The sequence below is a fragment of the Liolophura sinensis genome, chromosome 1, assembly GCF_032854445.1.
Source record: "Liolophura sinensis isolate JHLJ2023 chromosome 1, CUHK_Ljap_v2, whole genome shotgun sequence".
In the NCBI taxonomy this organism is placed as follows: domain Eukaryota; kingdom Metazoa; phylum Mollusca; class Polyplacophora; order Chitonida; family Chitonidae; genus Liolophura; species Liolophura sinensis.
The window spans coordinates 52,235,117-52,255,888 of NC_088295.1; the positions used below are offsets into that span (position 1 = coordinate 52,235,117).

Below are 20,772 nucleotides of genomic sequence, written 5' to 3' on the forward strand. Positions count from 1 at the left end.
TAGACTAGCACAGGTTTGGCACAGTTTTGGAAGATTTGGGCATGTTATGCAGTAGTATAGGTGTATGGATTTGCTGGTAGTGGTCAGCTAATGTAGTCACATTTAGTTCAGGTGTGTTAAGGTAATGGCACCTGAACATGTTACGATGTGTCTTATCCTTATTTACCTGTCTCGATGGACAAACTAGGTTAATTGTTTTCTCGGTTATAGAGGTTAATAACTGACACAGATGCTGACTGAAGTGTCTTGCCATAGCGCGATGTCTCAGTTGCTCATGTACATGTACATAGTTATCATTGAGTCACATACATGTATGTCACATCTAACATGTACATAATTATCACTGAGTCACATACAAGTATGTCACAGCTAACATGTACATAATTATCACTGAGTCACATACAAGTATGTCACAGCTAACATGTATATAATTATCACTGAGTCACATCTAACATGTATATAATTATCACTGAGTCACATACATGTATGTCACATCTAACATGTATATAATTATCACTGAGTCACATACATGTATGTCACATCTAACATGTATATAATTATCACTGAGTCACATACATGTATGTCACATCTAACATGTACATAATTATCATTGAGTCACATACATGTATGTCACATCTAACATGTATATAATTATCACTGAGTCACATACATGTATGTCACATCTAACATGTACATAATTATCATTGAGTCACATACATGTATGTCACAGCTAACATGTACATAATTATCATTGAGTCACATACATGTATGTCACAGCTAGCATGTACATAATTATCACTGAGTCACATACATGTATGTCACAGCTAACATGTACAAAATTATGCTTGAATATTTCTTGTAATATTTGGGACACGTGGTGTTCTCATTTTAGCCAGTATATATGTCAAAAATATTGAGTTTCTTTTTTTCTCACATGGTTAGACCATCTCATGAACAACATACTCATACCTTCCTTTTCCTAACAGCTGGTAAAGAAATGTAATATTTTACTTTCAACATTTCTAATATGTGTCCCATTTCAACATATCTAATATCTGTTGTCTCTAATATACATTAGAGAGAAAAATCTTTCAACCTGTACCACAGTCATGTTTTCACCAAAGAGCCCAGCTTACACTTGTAGCATGTTTATAATGTTGAAGCTGTTTATTTCTCCTGATCCTCTGATCACCAGGATTAATGGCTGAAATATTGCTGAGGTGGTTTTAAACCATACTCATTCATATTTAATCCCCCCCCCCCCCCCCCCAAAGATTTCTTGACAGGTGGTATTCTCATCAGTTTGCATCGGCTATTATTTGTTTTTCTGTCCTCTAAGCCTGCAGCCTTAAGCTATTTCTGACCGTGGACAACATATATAGCAGTGGTATGAGTCGAGGTCACAGACCCTGTGTGTAATATACATGTATGTAATATCTCACCTTAAATCTTACATGACCTCGATGAAATGTTGTTTTTTTTGCCTTATTTGCTACTAATCCTCTTTATTTTCTAAAGTATACTGGACGATATACACATTTATCATTTTCGTGCCAGCAAGGTTGATACGGGAGATAGTCTTAGGTCGTTATCTCCTTTGCTTGACTGTACATATGAACTGCTCAGAAACCTGCTGTCTGGGGATTTTCAGTCTAAGGTGTATTTCTTTCTTTTGAAACAACTGCATGTATCCAGTTCATGGGGATTAGATCAGTAGAAAACATCAGTTAGCAGCTATATACATGTAAATGTAAGTGCTGTGAACATTGTTGATGTGCATTTATCGATGAAAACAAGCAGCGTAAAATCACTGTGCTATGAACAGCCAATAATTAGCCAGAGTTGCTGCCTGCATGGCCACTAATTTCTCCACGTGTCATGTCTGTTTTGTGTCAAAGTGACCGTCCCTCTGGTAAGCTTTGACAAGTTGATGTGCGTGAAGTTATTTTTGGTGCCAACACTTTCTGTGTCTGACTGTGAAATAAATTTATTATATACACCTGCACTGATGTTTCTCCCCACAACCATGTCAAAAATACCTGCACTGATGTTTCTCCCCACAACCAGGTCATATACCTGCACTGATGTTCCTCCCCACAACCAGGTCATGTACCTGCACTGATGTTTCTCCCCACAACCATTTCAAATACCTGCACTGATGTTGCTATAAAAAAATCAGCTCAAAACTTTTCCCTGTCTATATTTGCGCTGTTTTAGCTTGCGTATGCAAGGTACGTGTACACTGAAGGAGGAGCATATGTTGTACCCCTGGCATCTACATCAAATAGCAGTTAATGCCATTGAAGAGAAATGTTACCACACTGTTCTAATTTTGAAGTTTCTAACATTTGGAGAAGAGGGCATTTAAGATAGAGCATTCAAAGAGCATTTTTGGGTGGCCCCTCAGACACTGTGGCCTAGTGGTTAGTGCAAAAACACAGGAGCATCTCACCAGTGCGATCGCTGTGAGTATAAGTCCAGTTCATGCTGACTTCCTGTCCGGTCGTATGTGGGAAAGTGTGCCAGCAACCTGTGGATGTTCATGGGTTTTCCTGGGCCCTGCCGGGTTTCATCCTGCCATACTGTTAGCCGTGTATAAATGAAACATTCTTGAATACGGTGTAGAAAGAGCATTTGCAGTAATGCATATTATTATGCTTACATGTACTGTACATACTGTGTTTTTGCACACATTTAAACCATAAGGGCACTTTGTGGTCCTTGATGCCCTGTAATTTAAAAACTTTCTCACTTTGTCTGACAATGTGTGCTATTTATTTGTTTATTTGATTGCATGACATTTTACTTCAAAAATTCTTTAATGCTAGTTTCTGTGAGGCCATCCTTAAAATATTCATTGTTGGGGGGTAACCCAACTCCTTGGGGGAAAAAAAAGTAGGTTAGCAGGGAATGTTTTAGTACGTGTACCATGTCATTAGTCCTGGGTTTCTTGATACCTAAAGTCTCGGTGTCCATGGGACCTTGGTGACAGTAAGTAGTGGACAATGCTCAGGTGTGACGTATTGTACAGTCTTATTAATGTTGTGGAAAACCACATGTCTTTATGTCCCATAATGCACCAACTTACCAGTGGTTTACCAGTTTCATTAACTCATAAAACTCACCACCATTGTGTAACTAAAAAATTCTTGATTATGGCGTTAAACAACAATCATATATATATATATATACATCATCCATTCGTCACAGAAGTAAATCTGAAGTCTCCTACATTATCCTTTGTATTTATGAATATGTTCCTATATTTTACCTATATTTTCTGCTATATATTTACTGAGGGGCACTCTGAGGGCTGGAATAAATGGAATTATAATTACGCTTACATTGGGTGTTTGTTCATTGCTTCATTCCAGTTATTGGAACCGCTGGTGTCAGAACTGAATTATACAACAATTGACGCCTTATCAAATCGCCATTTTGACCGATCAACTATATGTATTTCATGTCTTGAAACATTTACATGTATTCGGAACATAGGTTGAACGTAACAATATATGTATATGTATATGTATGTATAGATATATATATATATAGACTGTATGAACATGTCCATGTATATTCGCTTCATGGATCTCCATGTGTAGATCTGTGTAGAGTGGGTACTGATAAATGGAGTATTAATGAGTTACACAGCTTGCCCTGTAGCCTTTAAAGCATAGGGCATTATATATAGCTATGGTGTTCAAAAATAAATCTGGATCATGTTTAGACTTAGTAATATATGCTGTTCTGCATGATAGATTTGCAAATGTATTGTACATGATCATGACTTTGCTGGAGATTTGGTCATGCAGGTGAGCTGATGGAGCTGGTCAGTAGAAGTTAGATCTGTCGTGGTATATTCACCTGGTCATGTACACATCCTCACCTAACGGACTGCTACATGTACACTGAGGTTCACTGTAGCTGTGTCACCCGACCTGTTACGTTCACGCCTTCATAATCTATATGCATATTACACACATGTATATATGGGCTCAGATCTGCTTCTCATATCTATTGCAGCTCAGCTTTAATTATAGTTTTCGTAGTCTCATATATGTTAAGTATATTGGATATGTACATGAAGACCAGCTCACCGAAATAGACACTAATGACATTCCATCACACGCAGTTAAGACAAAGCAAAGATTTAGCTCAATACATACATTGTACATGATAGCCACACATATCATAGTTAGATACTGGGTTTTTTCTGTACACTAGGTCAAACCTCATGATGTATATAAAGGGGTCTCCTGTAATATTTATTTGTCTTGATCCCTGTTACATAGATACTGTGTATTTCAGACGTGGCCTGATTGATGACCTTAACACATTTGACATGATAACCTAAGGTGTATCTGACTCGTGAGCATTTTCAGCTAGTTTATGTGTAGCACCATATAGGCTCACTGTGCATGTATGTATGCATTCCTATACACAGCCAGGTGTCCCCTCTCCCCACCCCATCTGTCTTTTACCTTACCTCTTCAGGGACTTGGCACAGCTTCAAGTCCACTTGAGCCTACGTTCAGGTCTTGGCACCAAGACAAATGGATATACCCTTATCATGATAAAGTTGTGACAAACTGTGATTATCAGTGGACCAACGCTGGCAGTTTTAAATGTGTCATGGTGTATGTAGAATATTTTTATACTCCCATAGTATGGGGCATATTATGGTGTGGCATTGTCAAGCTGTTACCTTGATGTTGATCATCCAGAAATTTCAGCTGAAAACCAGTGCTGTGCATTATTTGTTTTGCAGGAGTGAAGGGGGGCCTCTGTGGCTCAGTCGGTTAGTGCGCTAGCACAGCGTAATGACCAAGGAGCCTCTCACCAATGCAGTCGCTGTGAGCTCAAGTCGAGCTCATGCTGGCTCCCTCGCTGGCCGCAAGTGGGAAGGTCTGCAGCAGCCTGCGGATGGTCGTGGGTTTCCCCCGGGCTCTGCCCGGTTTCCTCCCACCATAATGCTGGCTGCTGTCTTATAAGTGAAATATTCTTGAGTAAGGCGTAAAACACCAATCGAATAAATAAATTTGCAGGAGTGAAATTTTGGAACCCATGCTAGCATCAAATTTAGTAAAGTTGAATTAATGTATAGCACTTTACACAGAAGTGTTTGTACAATGTAGCCTATACATCTACTCTAACTGGTACAGCCTGCCATAGTTGATGATCTTTAAGTAACCTCTCCATGCCATGATCCTGATACTACAAATGTACTTTTTTCTAATGTGGTTAATGAACAAGGACCAAGCTGTATGTCCATTTTTGTGCCAGCTTTTGTGTAGATGTGTGCCATATGAAATTACTTCTGAACATTCAGTTAATGTATTATACATGGAAATGTATGGGAATCCAAGCCTCAGTGCATGGAAATGTATGGGAATTCAAGCCTCAGTGCATGGAAATGTATGGGAATCTAAGCCTCTGTGCATGGAAATGTATGGGAATCCAAGCCTTAGTGCATGGAAATGTATGGGAATCCAAGCCTCAGTGCATGGAAATGTATGGGAATCCAAGCCTCAGTGCATGGAAATGTATGGGAATCCAAGCCTCTGTGCATGGAAATTTATGGGAATTCAAGCCTCAGTGCATGGAAATGTATGGGAATCCAAGCCTCTGTGCATGGAAATGTATGGGAATTCAAGCCTCAGTGATGGACAGTTTCATTTTCAAGCACATTTCATGGAAGATACATTTATTAGTTACGGACATTGTGATGAAGTTCTTTGTCCGTGGTTAGCCATACAATCCATACACCTGTATCTTCAGATAAGAAAAAGACTGGTGATTGATGTTTGAGGGCGTGAACTAAGATGACAACAGCTGAGTTTTGCCTGTGTAACAGCTAAGCATTCTCAATGTTTAATGATTCGCTGAACCAGTTTTGTGAAGTGTCAACTGGAGTACAATTTTCTCAAAACCCTGAATCAGTTTCTGAGTATGGGCCAATATTTTTGTTTGAATACCTGGCCTGCTTAGCTCTTCCTTAATAGGCCGTGAAGGATGGTTTTATGAGAAATACAGAAAGTGTATAGTACTTAGCTGGGGTGCTCTGAAAATGTGGGTGTGGCAGGTAATACATATATATTGCTTCACCTTCTGCAGGTGGACATGGATGTGTGATTCATTAATAGACACTCAGGGAAAGTCACTGTGACCCTTGGCCCTTTCTTCTCTGCACTATGTTTACTTCTGTTTGTATTTCAGTATACTTTTTTTCCATTTCATAAAACATTTTGAGTTATTTGTTTGCCCATACATTTTTGTTACATTATTTTATATGTATGTATGCTTGGGGTTTAACGTCATACTTAACAATTTTTGTGTGTTCATGTACTGTGTGTTCTTATGGCGGGCCGAGTCCATGCTGCCAAATAGTTGCTGTCACTGAAGTACATGTATCATGCCAAAGACATAAGGCATGGCTCCCCACCCAGCCCACATTATACGACCCCCGGGCAATTGTTTCCATGCTCTAATTTTTCAATGCTGAGCATCAAGCGAAGCAGCAAGGAGTACCAGCACCACAAGTCTTTCGTATGACCTAACCAGGATTTGATCCCAGGTCCCCCGACTTATGCCCATATGTACATGTATATTGGACAGAAGCTGAGCTCGTTAACAAGTCTGCACTTGATGGCTTCAGACAACTCAGAGTGACAAATCTCCTGTCCATCAATATACATGTACATCTGTTTGAACTTTTTATAAGTATTATATGATGCAAAAGGCTGCTGTCTTATAAGTGAAGTATTCCTGAGTATGGTGAAAAACACCAATCAGGTAAATATAATATAGCCCATAGATCTTGAACAAGGCCTTAACGAGCTGGATACTCTTGCTCTTCATTTATAGTATGTCACACTTTCAGTATATCTTGATTTTAGAAAGCAGTAAAGCACTCGTAACTTCCACTAGTTCAGTTACACAGAATTTGATATACAGATTAAGAATTAGTGCTATAACAACCCCATGGAATGATGTGCCTCTGCTTAGCTGATTCTGTTCTGCTGTGAACTACCAATACCCCCCAGATATAAACCGGTATGAAACACAAACCAACCTATGTTTGCGAGCGTGCTAATAGAGCAGTTTCAAGCTGGAACAAACATTAAGGTTCTCTTCTCTCTCATTCCTCCACTCTAAATTACTTTTTATGACTTTTTTTTTCAGATGAATGTGATAAAAAATAGTTACCTAACATATTTGACAGGTCACATGATACAGTTGGACTTTTTCTACCTCAAAGGATTAAAGAGTTCAAACTTGAAATGCCCATATTTTGTCTTGTTTTAAGGTATTACCATCTTCAGTTTATGAACACAAGTAACCCGTGTTCTTTGCTTTTTACAGAGATGGACCCAGGACAGTTCTGTTACAGAAGGGCAGAGAAGGATTTGGATTTGTACTCCGTGGGGCAAAATGTAAGTGCTCAAAGATTTAAATAATTAAATAATTTCCTTGTATATGCATGTCTGTAATCAGGTTGCCGGGTAAAGTCCCTCTTTTCTACACTACAATTATTTCAACAGAAACTTGTCACCACACATGTTAAAGGTGAACTGCAAGGCTTTCAGTTTGTAAAAATATTGTCAACACCCACAGGACTGCTGTTATTGTATGAGGTTGTAGCTGTTTTCTTTGGGAAAATAATTCATTTAGTATTTTAATGTATAATTTTATGCTTGTCCAGTGTAACCTTGTATGGAATTTTAGCTCCATTTTAGAATGTTGTGATGTAATTTGTGGTGGCCGTCATTCATACTAAGCATGGTCCTCAGACACCTTAATGATGACTGCAGGTGGCCGTCGGCTATATAATAGCAGTGGCCAGGAAAGTTGGTCATACAGCCCAGCACAAAAGGATATAAAAGTTTTGCATTAATGGTCAGATGAAAGATCCGAAATCCAGTGGAAACATGCAAACCTTGCTATTTTGTGCCAGTTTCAGACTGTCTAGTACGTTTTATTTCAGGCCAAATCTAAGCTACAGATTGTTACCTTTGAATTCCTCCAACCATAATGCTGGAAGCTGTCCTATAAGAGAGATATTCTTGAGTATGACATAAAACTCCAATCACATCATCAATACAGAAACACATTTGTAATTCACCTTTAATGCCTGTAGGGGCCTGTGTGGCCTAGTAGCTAGTGTGCTAGTATGGCACAATTACCCAGAAGCCTCTCATCAGTGTGATCGCTGTGAGTTTAAGTGTAGTTCATGCTGGCGTTTTTCTTCGGCGGTACGTCTTCCAGCACCCTGCAACCGGGCTCTCTCCATTTTTCCTACCATAAAGCTGACTGCCTTGGTAAAAGTAAAATATTCTTGAGTAGGTAAAACCCCAATCAAATAAATAAATATATCGTTGATATATACTGTGCTGATCCAGGCTTATCATCTACTAACTAAAATGTCCACAGAATGTCACCTTGACCTTTGTATTATCATGCTCCATGCTGTGCTCTTTGAAAAGAGCATATTCACCCGTTCATCATCAGTGATGCAAGTCAGGACAGGGAAGTCTGGGTACTGAGCCTGTAGCTATCAGAGCTGTCAGCCAACTTGACATGCAGGACAAACATTGTCATTTCCCAGATCTTAGGTTACTCTTGTATATCAGAGCAGTTAGAAGCTCCGGGGTTAATGGGTTAATTTCAACAGCTATACTCTGCTGATATCATATACATTTTTGCCACTTTAGCTTCTGTCCAGTTTTCCAGATAATAGATGATAAAGATTCATTTAAATTTGTTGTTCTCAAGGTCAGAATATCCAAGTAATTAAGTACTCTTATCTAGCTTTTGTCTATCTGCTTCTTTGTCATGTGGCTTTTCACAGTGGTTATAATTTTGTTGTGTAAGTGAGGCTGTATATGTACGTCATGCTGGTTTGTGGCAGAATGGCTTATCGGGTTATGAAATGCGGCCTGTAGGAGTGTCTGTGTGGCCCAGGCACGCAGAAGACATTATGTACACCTGTGTGTTGTCAGTCAAACAGTGTATATAGGTCACATTCCAATACCTACATGACTTCTGAGGAACAGCTCCTCAGCTTGTACTACATTTGCCTGCCTAGATAATGTAGTTGCCATTTTGTTTGTTGTTTAAGGGGCTACCATCTCATGAGACACCAATATAACTATGTCAGTCTTGACTCAGCTTTGGGTTGGGTGGGGTGGGGGTGGGGGGTGGGGTGGGTGTTGTTGTAGCACAGCGTGCATGTTTAGCTATTTGGATCCTGACGATTACATGACCTGTGCATAATGCAGGGCAACATCTGCTGCCTTTTAAACTTTTGTACAGATACCTGTATGGTCGGAAAACAGGAAACATAAACATAGAGCAGTATTAAACTGGATTCGCTGAAAATTAACTGTGATGAAATATGTGCAATGAACACAAAATAAGAGAAGTGAATCACTGAGTACATCTGGATATACAGGTGAAGTGTCTTGATGTGCCCAGCTAATTAAAATGGTGAAGTGACCAGCTAATGCAGACTGTGGATGTAAGACATGCAACAACTTGTTATGGGAAGCATACCCGCTAAACCCAGACTGAACAGAGGTGGGTCTCCCTCAGCATGGTGGTTGTTAGGAGAGGGATTGGGGAGAGAGTTGTTTATGTAATCCAAGACAAGGACAAGACCTGGTGTACAGCTGACATTTCACCATCAATGTTTGCTCTGTCTGGCTGGCATGAAACTTGTGAGGGAAGGCCTTAAGGTCTGTTCGCTCTGGCCTCAGATAAATGTCATCAGAGGGGGGCTATAAAACCGGCTTTGTTTATCTCATACACTTCTCACTTTTAAGAAATTGCACTACATGGCTGCGGCTACCATATTGGATGTTACAGTCTCGTTGATTTTGTTATGAATGAATGAATGAATGAGTGGATGATTATGACTTTGTACCACTTCAGCAATATTGCAGCCAGATCATTTATTCTTCATAGAATTTAATAGCAGATTTCTCTTTTAAAACAAGCTTCCTTGTACAGTATTTTAGAAAACACATTATGCTGCGTTCCCCCTACCAATCTCTACTCCTCCCTTCTAAACCACTGTAAATGACTTAAAATTTTGCCTCATAAAAGTGAATTTTCATAGGCAAATACATGTGTTAAACTCTATCATTACGTTTTATTTCAAAACTTTTGTTTTTCTTGTGGGATATCATTTTACCTTCCACCACCCCTCCCCCCATACCCACACCCAACCCCTGAAAAGAACCTTTCTATTAAAGATCAAAAGAGCTCTCAAAATCTAAAAAAAAGTGAGCAACATGGACAGAATTTTAGGTCATTTACGGTACCTCCTGTACAGTACATGTACTTGCTGGTAGCTTCGCCATTGTATGCATTACAATCACTACATCTTTGTACTTACGTTGCCTTATAGTAGATGAAGCTAATTAATTGATTTGTTAACAAACAGCCAAACACATGCCGGTATCCAGCTTGGACTTTCACCCCACGGCTGAGTATCCCGCCCTCCAGTACCTGGACAGCGTGGACCCGGGCAGCATGGCAGAAAAGGCTGGCCTCAACAGTGGTGATTTCATTCTAGAGGTAACGACTGGACATTATGTCGTGGTTCTTGTATGTTAATTTACTGCGTGAAGGGCAGCATAGTTTTCATGTCCATAAGCAGGTCTCTTTTACTAATAACGTGTGATGTTGAAGGAATTAAATACCTGTGCTGTTCACTCGTTAATACAGTGTAGTTACCTGTAGTCACAGATGGTCAGTTTCATTTTTATTACATGTTGTTTAATAGGTCTACATGTAGCTGCAGGGTATCCGAAATCTGGTATTTATATGAAAATTGAGCCGTATATGGTAATGTCAGTGCTTTTGAATGATTTATGTTTTGATAATACTTGTTGAGGATGATTTGCTCATTTGAATGTCTCATACATGCAGAACACAAGGGAGAATCGTATGTGTTTACCTGAAGATTTCTATGAAAGTATGTGTATCAGGATATCTGGTACACAGGTATTAAAAAGGGCCAGGGGGAAATCACATCTACATGTTTAAATGCAGATAGCTAACTGTCAGTATTCGGTGACATATTGGGTTTATGCTTATACAGATTAATGGCCATAATGTGGTGCAAGCGTCTCATGAACGGGTGGTGGAGCTGATCAAGGCCTCGGGGGACACACTAAAGCTCAAAGTTGTCACAGTCAGGCCACAGGAGAAGAACTGGTTTGTCCACCAAGATGGCTGCATGACCTTGCCTACAAGGGGAAAAGGCAAAGGTGAGATCTTCATATATATATATATATATATATATATATATATATATATATATATATATATATATATAGGTAGTATGTGGCACCCTCTGTTTTAATATTCTGTTATTATTAATGCATCCTCTCCGGCCGTACGTGGGAAGGTCTGGCAGCAACGTGTGGATGGTTGTGGGTTTCCCCCGGGCTCTGCCCGGTTTCCACCCACCATAATGCTGACCCCGCTGTCATATAAGTGAAATATTCTTGAGTACGACTTAAAACACCAATCAAATAAATAAATTATTACTGCAAAATGTTCTTTATGTAGTCATTCCCAAGTCATACTTACCTGTTTCATCGTAGGTAGGCAGATGATTCTAATTTGTATGTAATTTACTTTCAGCACCACAACCCCCAAAACGTAATCCCAACACATCCCTGTCTTACAGCAAGGCAAGGTCAAAATCATTTGCTGAGGGACTGGCAGAAATTGGTAAGATTAAGAAAGATTAGCTATGTATATGAGTATTATATACTCTATGATATAGAGGCTTTCAAAATACACGTATGCTACAGCTGCTTTTATGGGGTTCAAGTAGATAAAGATTGTTACTCCGACCACGTTCAATATTTACTGCAGCATAATCGTCATTGTTTGATATGTAGTACTGTTTACAGTTGTGTAACTTAACTTTTTTTAGGGTCGTTTTTTGCTCTCGGGTCAAGCTGACAATGAAAACTGCTTGCCTGCACTCATTTTCACTTGCCATGCCACAACACAGCTGTACCGTTTTACAGTTCATTGCAAATATTAACATTAAAATTGTATTGAATTAAAAACAACATGTGTTTCAATCCACGTTCGTGCATTTTTATCTTAATGCAGTGAAGTGATTAAAAAAAAAAAAGGCGACTTCAGATTGGTGTTGAGCTATTTATCCATGTAACTTTTGGTTGTATTTAATTTTTATTTATTCACTGCATTCCCCTCAAATACTAATATATGTGTACAGATCTGTCAGCTTTGCGCTAGGATTCCAACAAATATACATTTTCTAAACTTGTACCTAACATACTTATTTAAAGGTGATCGGAAATAATTTGTCCAATGTAATTATTTTATTTAATTATAATGTAGAATCCAGTTCTGTGTAGAGTTCTTAAACAGCTTATCTTTCAGCTTGGTGCAAGAGTTAAAGCTCAAGGATATTCTTCTTTCAAAGCCTCAACAAATTTTCTCGAATGTTTAGCATTATCGTATAGTTTATTTGATGTAGGAGGGCTAGAGGAATTTGTTTTCAACCAGTAGTCCCCCCAAAAAACAAAAAAAACAAAACACGCTCCATTGTATCTTCTGCGTTGCCACGTACGGGTGCTAGGGTTAAGCACATTGCCGATTTTATAGCACCAAAACATCTGTGTGGGAGAATATGCACTGTGCACAAGGCAAAAGCCTCGTTCTGATTTCATCCACCCGTCTGAAAGCTGTGCATGGCTAAAGTGAAGATTTCTATTTTATACAAATATTTTACAAGTGCAGTTGAAATATTCAAGCAAGTGAAGGATTGTCAACATGTGCAGTTCAGAAAATAAGTAATTTTTATGCTCACGCAAGTCACCTGCGCTGGAAGGCAACCAAAAAACAAAATTTGCTTGCCCGGTGCCTATTTAACTTGCAATGGGCAAGCCGGCAGGGGTTAAGTTACACCACTGGTTTACTACTAGTGCACAAATTTTGTGTGCAATTTTCAATTTGTATGCCTTTTTGTTACAGAAAAACTAGATGAAACTTTGGCCCAGTATGATGCAGCTGGATCTCGTTCCATGACTGGCCTTGATAGAGTGGGTTCTACTGAAGGGGATACAAAGATAGCCTCCATACGGACAAGACATGCGGCCAAGAGGGTCTCCTGCATTCAGTTTGATGGGGAATATGGTAGTGCCAGTGAGAAGAAAACAACACCGCCAGTGCTGCCTAAAAAGTATGCCAGTCCATCTGAGCTGCGCATCCAGAGATACCACAAAAAATACCAACAAGGAACATTGGAAAAGGCCCGTAGCACACCAAACCTGGCCAATGGGGACGATGGTAAAGAGGTAATATATGCCACGCCACACGTGCAAGCAGGCAATGGACCACTCACACAAAATGGCGCGAATAAGCATTTCAGCAGCAATGGCTACAAGACAGTGTTGAGCATTGGGTCTGGTGATTCAGATAGCAGTACCTCATCTGACAGTGTGTCTGGTATAGCACGTGGAAAGGCAAAACAAAATATATATTCTGTGCCGCACACAGCGCCTAAGGTGACCTCTTTAAGGGCAGCCTCTCACGGTCAGATTGCATCAAATATTTCACAGGGTGTGGCAACAGGGAACAATTTAAGATCACATGGTCCTAAGGTGGATCGCCCACAGAAGCCGGTGTCTGTAGCATCCATGTCTGGTGTTCTCATCCCACCACCACCCCGCAAACCTGCCCCCCAGCCACCCGTCAAATCAGAGGTGGTATGTATCAGCACCAATAGTTCCATTTATGCAAATGTATCCGCTGAGATACAAGCGAGGAAAACCAATAATGCTGATTCTCCATATGAGTCCAGTTTTAGACCTGGAACCAATGCTAAAGTTACCAAAGATCCTGATGTGACAACTGCATCAGTTGAACAAGCCAAGCTGCGAGTCCAAAGAAAAGGCAGCATTGGATCATTACAACATGCTCAGCACTTAATGTCAGCTGAAGATAAGCAGAAGTTCCTATCTTTCCCTCGTCATGGTCACCCTCCAGCAGAACTGGAAAAACCCACTAGTAACGAGGGGCCCAGGACAGTGTCATTTGCAGATGACAGAGTGTTTGAAAATGCTGCATCGTTTATGGAGCACCATCCCAATGCCAGTCTGCTTGTGACAGCTAACATGGGTTCTAGTGAGAGACAGCGGTTAAGTAAGGACCTGTACGAGCCTGAACCAGACTATGATGCTGACAGTGATGATGGAGATGTTGTTGTTCCAAAACCAACGGCTCCAGAGAATAACACTAGCAGAAGGTCTAGTTCATCGTCTGCCTCATCAGTCTCTAACCGTAGTGACATCCCTGTGTCCATTCATACCCAGACCAGACCCCTGGGCTCTTCAGGGATGGATGCTAACACCTCTGTTACAGTCATATCTGTGGGCAATGAGTCACCTAAACTACAGCCAGCCTCACAGACCAAGTCAGACTCAATTCCACACTACTCTGTGAATTCTAACATTCCGAAACATGCTTCAGATTCCAAGGAGAACATTTCATCAAGACAGGTGAAAGACAATGCAGACACTTCTGACACACCCAGCTTGTTGACCAACCAGATCCGCTTGGCTGCCCTGGCCAGAGACAAAAGGCGAGAGGAACAAAACAATCGGCCCACATCAGCCGCTATGCCACCCCCTCCTCCAGCTCCAGCCATACCCCCTGCCCCATCCCCGCCCGCCCCTGCAGTCCCTTCACAGGAGACTGTCAGCAGATCCTGTCCTTCCACGATGCCCTCAAGACCCTCAGCAGAGGAAATACAGATAGCTGCTGCCGAGAGGCAGACCCGCCTGCAGAACGGAGGAGCAGAACATCTCCTCAACAGACCAGTTGCTGTGGATAGCACTCGCAAAAAACCACTGGACCAAACGCAAGCAGCCATCTTAGCCGCTGTAGCCAAACGACGATCTGTTTTAGAACAAAGTCCAGAGAAAGACATTGTGAATCAAATTGAGTCAAAGTTGAACAAAACAAAGAAGCTACAATCTGTAAAATATTATGGTTCTGGTAGTCAACCACAAACACAGGCAGAGAAAAAACCAATAACAGCTACTCCCAAAACGGCAGAAAAACCTACAGGAAAGGCATCGCCCAAACCATCCACTGTTAAGGAAACTCCAGTCACCAAAAACAGTCCCAGGACTGTACAGACGGCAACAGACAGCCAAAAACCACAGGCCACGTCTGCAAACAGCGGTTCTAATTTCCTGGCCCTGGCTGAAAAGGCGCGCCAGGAGTATCTTCAGAAGAAAAACAATGAATCTGGCAAAAAAGACATTGCCTCACACCCGTTGAGCAAGACACCACCCCCTCCTCCTGTTAAATCTGTCTTCAGTAAAGGACAGTCATCAGCGAAAACAAACTCAAGTTTGAAGGCTTCAGGTGAAGTGAACTCGAGGCCTGGTCAAGGCAGTGTTGAGAATACCAGTGATACAAACAGTGATGAGAACAAATCAATACAAGATAAAATCAAAAGTTTTGAAAAGAAGCTAGACTTCAGCTCAATAATAAGAAACAACAACAGTGGTTACGAGGTGCGAGGTGTTACAGAGGATGATTCCCATACTGAAGCGGACAATAGATCTGCTGGCCAGCTGCCTTCGGCAATGGTTGCTCCCCCACCTGCCTTCAGTGACCATGGCAACGTTGTGTCAGAGGATGTGGTGGAGATAGAAATCATTCCTCCCCCTTCCACTTTTGCCGGGGAGGATCATGCTGGATCACCTGATCAGACTGGCAATTCAGCCTTTGGACACGATGATTCAGTTAGTCTGCACTCTTCTGTATCCACATTGTCCACACTGTCCAGCGAGCATGGGGAAGGGGCAGCTAGAGGTCAGCCCATTTCAGCATTAGAAGAAGTGATTGCGCCTCCCCCGCCAGGCTTTGGTGACAGTCAGGATCATTATATCCCACCCCCACCAGAGTTTCAGGAAAGCAACAGTTCATCGAAGGTTCAGAGCAAACCTTTCAGTTCCAAAGCAGTGGACCTTTGGAATTGTGTGGATGTGTTGGACTGGTTAGAAAGTTTAAATATGTTACAATACAGATCAAGCTTTGCTAGTCATTCTATTGATGGCAAGAGACTAGTTGAACTGAGCAGAAATGACTATATTGAGTTAGGTGTTACACAGGTGGGTCACAGGATGAACATAGAAAGATCAATCAAAAAACTGGCTCTCCAGAAGTCAGCAGTTTACTGAAACATCCACTTGCAGATCTTTTCCCATTCGTCTTTTGTGCTGGGATGAGTGTCTTGCTGTTGTGGTTAAAGCTGAGCAGTTTTGGATTTGGACCAATTGGCAATGCATGTTGTGTGTGTCTCTGTGTGGCCTGAGAGCTCACTGTATGTACTGATGCAGAATGATTGTGATATTCTCTTGTGATTCTTGTGCTACCACTACAACCTTGTCTAACTATGCAGCTGTATGAACTGATGGACATGTGTAGGAGCTTTCATTAACCACAGATCAACTTTTCAAATTAAAGAGTGATCTCCTCGAGGTGGTTGTGCGAGACTGCATTGTAAGAGACATGCCTTATGACACGGTGTTGTTCCGAGGCACATTGGTCTGTAGTGATAGAGGAGACTCTCTACACTCATACCTGTGGATGCCTTCCAGTGAGGGTGAACAAAGTTAGCTGGTCTGTACTGGGTTCTGTGTTTGGCATCACTATATTATCAACTTTGACCAGTCATTTCGTGTTAGAGTTAAATTGGCCAAAAACCTACGTATCACTGTGACTTTTGTCACGACCTCGCAGTTGTGGTTTATGTGATTTAAGTTAAATGATAGGTGTCAGTTGATGGTATTTACTGTCAACCTTACAGTTGTGGTTTATGTGATTTAAGTTAAATGACAGGTGTCAGTTGATGGTATTTACTGTAAACCTTGCAGGTTGTGGTATATGTGATTTAAGTAAAATGATAGGTGTCAGTTGATGGTATTTACTGTCAGCCTTGCAGGTTGTGAAAGATGGAGACATTAGAATGACAAAACTCACCAGTTTATAATGCAATGTATCTGTGCAGCACAGGCTATATACAAAACATATACATTTAGCTTAAGTATTTATGTTGAATGGGGTTGCTGAAACATTCCTGGAGCTGAGATCGAGGCATTGATATCCAGCAAGTTATTTACATATCAAAGAGAGGAAATTAAGGTATCCGCCTAGTGGAAATTGTGGTGCTTTTGTCTTGTAAGCTGCTGTGACAGTTGATTGTATCATTATATTTGGTTGTTGGGTAGAGACGTTCTGCTTGAAGTTTGCAATTCGGGCATATTTAAGTCTTATAAGCGTTACTTCTTAGCCAGTTTAACTCATTACTTCAAACGAAACAACTGAAATTGGCAACTCTCAAGCAATATTTTCCTCTTGTAATGACTCGTGATAGCCATGTGTACAATTACTTTGAGAAAGTAACACCACCTTGAGAAAGGTTTGAGCTACATGTAGACTGCTACATGCTACCTGCTGCACAAAGTTTTCATCTTAGCAATAGCAGATCAAGTAAAGTGGTTAGCATTAACAGAATGTGCGACAAACTGATTTCTTTATCCCTAATATTGAGGGAGTTCAGACTATTCCAAAACTTTACAGCCTTCCCCCTCCCCAATTAATTTGTTGATGCCTGTTGTTTGATCATATAACTTTATAAGATGGACTTGGTTAGACCTGTAAACTTATGTACATGAAAACTTAGGTACAAATAGTCGTTTTCAGATTTTCTTTTGTTTTGTAAGAATTTTCTGCTTTCGGTCAGATGTACCTGTATGTGTGTGAATTTCCTGCATCTACGTGTATCTCGCATGAATGTAAAAAAATTACCTGCTCTTGATCAACAAATGAATAAGCAGTGAAACACTTAAATTGTCTACCTCCTTCTAGTCAACTCAAAGTTCTTAAAGAGTTTGCTACAAGTATAAATATCTCGCTCTTTCATATTTAATGGTTACATGACGTGGAATGTATTCCTTACTGAAAAGCATTTTTAACTTTGTCTTTTGGCCTTGTTACTTTCACGGATGTTAGTAGTAACATATTCATCATACTCAAGGTTCCAGTTATTTATGGGCTAAGTTTATTTATTTTTATAGCATCATATAAGGGCAAAAATTGCATATACTAGTCATTACCTTAACCAAGCACCGTAGTGTCTTTTTTATCTTTCCTTTCTGCTTATTATTTATTTATTATGGCACTGTTAATTTATATCAGTATGCATATTGATAGTGCTTTGTTGGATAACCCACTCCTGTTCCACATTTAAAAAAGTTCATCATTTAACGGTGTACTATCCAAGCTAGCACATATCTAGTAGCACATATGTATGGGTATACTTTTATTGTCAGAAATGTTAGCTTATTTTTCCTTTCCTAGAATAATTTAAGCAATGATTCCATGATGGTTTTTTTTTTCTTTTTTTTTTAGAACACCCAGCAGGTGTACTGTACAGGCAAAACAAATGACAAGATGAAATAATGTCATTGAAAATTAACTGACATCTGGTTTGATTTCTCTCGATTTATCAATGACATTTGCAAATACATGTAGGTGTGTGTTTGGTGAGGTACTGGATACTGTCATTGTCAATAACTCTGTACAGGATACTGTCATTGTCAATAACTCTGTACAGGATACTGTCATTGTCAGTAACTCTGTACAGGATACTGTCATTGTCAATAACTCTGTACAGGATACTGTCATTGTCAATAACTCTGTACAGGATACTGTCATTGTTAGTAACTCTGTACAGGATACTGTCATTGTCAGTAACTCTGTACAGGATACTGTCATTGTCAGTAACTCTGTACAGGATACTGTCATTGTCAATAACTCTGTACAGGATACTGTCATTGTCGATAACTCTGTACTGGATACTGTCATTGTCAATAACTCTGTACAGGATACTGTCATTATCAATAACTCTGCACAGGATACTGCCATTGTCAATAACTCTGTATAAACAAGCCCTTTGTGAGCTCTGCAGATTTGTTAGGCACGAGTAAAGTGATTATATTATATAAATATGTGTATCTTCACCAGCAAATACATGTTCTGGTGGTATTCTGTTGATTAGTGTCCAGATTTATTATTTATTCATAATTAGCTACCCCTGTATATATATTGTTGAGTTTAAGAAAAATATGATCTTAAGAAGGTACGTTGATCTGAATAATTTGACACTTAAAATCACTAGGCTGGTTTTTTGCGTTTTTTTCCACCAACACACAATAGTCTGCACCGAATTATGTGATATAAGTCCAACCTTTACAAGCTGTCAGAGCATCACCAATTAGTCATGTTAAAAAAGGTATAAGAGTGGCAAAAAGCATATACAAATTTCTCCATGAAATGTATTCTGCATAGGCTTGTAAAAACAGGTCGTCAGAGAACCCCTAGAGCAAATTTAGCAAGTTTCCGGACGATTTGATCCTCAGGAATGCATGGTTTTACAGTACAAGATGGACGGATCTGCTCTTGCCACTTTACAGCAGAAAGCTATTAGAGGAAGACAGCTGAACCAGAAAGATTTGGCTATTATACAGTAAATTTCTGTACACTAACGCCGATGTCCTCATTTATATTTATGTTGTACATGACGATATACATGTAGGCCTAGGCTAATACAGACAATAACATGTTGTTGTCATCGCATATATGTATATAGGTATAGCATATCTTGAGGAATATAATGATATATTTATTATAAAGCGGCCAAAGGAAAATGATAGTAAATAAATATTAAACTTTAACACAAACACTCAAAATGTACAGTATGACACAGGATAAAGCTCATTATGTATGGTATAGTTTAATTGCCAATGCCTAGACACAGATCCAATTCAATGGCAGAAAAAATCTGAAATCTGTCCAGAGATGTCAGTGTCATATTAAAATCAGAACTTAAACATCGTCTACTATGAGTTCAAATTGATATGTCCGTATGTTTGCCTCTGTGTAAAATGACATCTTGAAAATGACATAGTTTTGAATTTGCAGGTTATATACCCAGGTTATTTAAAAAGGGCAAGCTGTAGACTGCTGTCTACCGCCGTCCCCGTAGCCGCATGCTTTAAATCCAGTCATTGTGACATAATTACTTTCAATTCAGGCGCCTACTTTTGAACTCTGACCTCCTCCTCCAATTCTAAACGAATACCCTGTATACCCCAGCCAGCCTTAGTGTTGGCCAGCTTAGTATGACGTCACCCGCAGTGCCGAACCAGCATGGCCGGCTAGAGATCCGCTAGGGTTCTAAATCTAATGTTTTTTGGTGGATTCAAGTCATTATATGTTTCTCGAAGCCCTCTTGGTTATGTACTCTTCATTATGTCTTATTGAAACAGGTTATAACCGTTATCATTAGGCAAGTCTCCTTGCCGAGGGAGTTAGCATGCCAGCTCGGCACAATGACCCAGAAGCCTGTTTGTGAGTTCAAGTCCCGCTCCTGCTGGCTTCCATTCCGGTTGTGCTTGGGAAGGTCTGGCCAGTAACCTTGCGGATGGTTGTGGATTTCCCCGGGTCTCTGCCCGGTTTCCTCCCAACATAATGCTAGCCGCCATCGTATAAGTGAAATATTCTTGAGTATGGTGTAAAACAGCAATCAAATAAATATTTGGTCCACAGGTTATAATCTTTATTAATAAAATCTGGACACTAATCAGGTTCATATACTTTGTTATATTAGGCTGGTGAATAAATTAAACTGTCATTTATGTC

At 40.1% G+C, this 20,772-nt stretch overlaps 1 protein-coding gene across 1 annotated transcript in view; it reads left to right on the top strand.

Moving 5' to 3' along the window:
• The window catches only part of LOC135462096 (SH3 and multiple ankyrin repeat domains protein 3-like), a 42,181-nt gene extending 21,649 nt beyond the window's left edge, over positions 1-20,532 (top strand). The window contains exons 3-7 of the mRNA XM_064739453.1: positions 7,366-7,436; positions 10,448-10,581; positions 11,108-11,276; positions 11,656-11,745; positions 13,027-20,532. Coding sequence (XP_064595523.1) covers positions 7,366-7,436; positions 10,448-10,581; positions 11,108-11,276; positions 11,656-11,745; positions 13,027-16,247 — 3,685 coding nt within the window. The 3' untranslated portion in view covers positions 16,248-20,532. The remainder of the gene's footprint in view (positions 1-7,365; positions 7,437-10,447; positions 10,582-11,107; positions 11,277-11,655; positions 11,746-13,026) is intronic.
• The last annotated feature ends 240 nt before the right edge of the window (positions 20,533-20,772 follow it).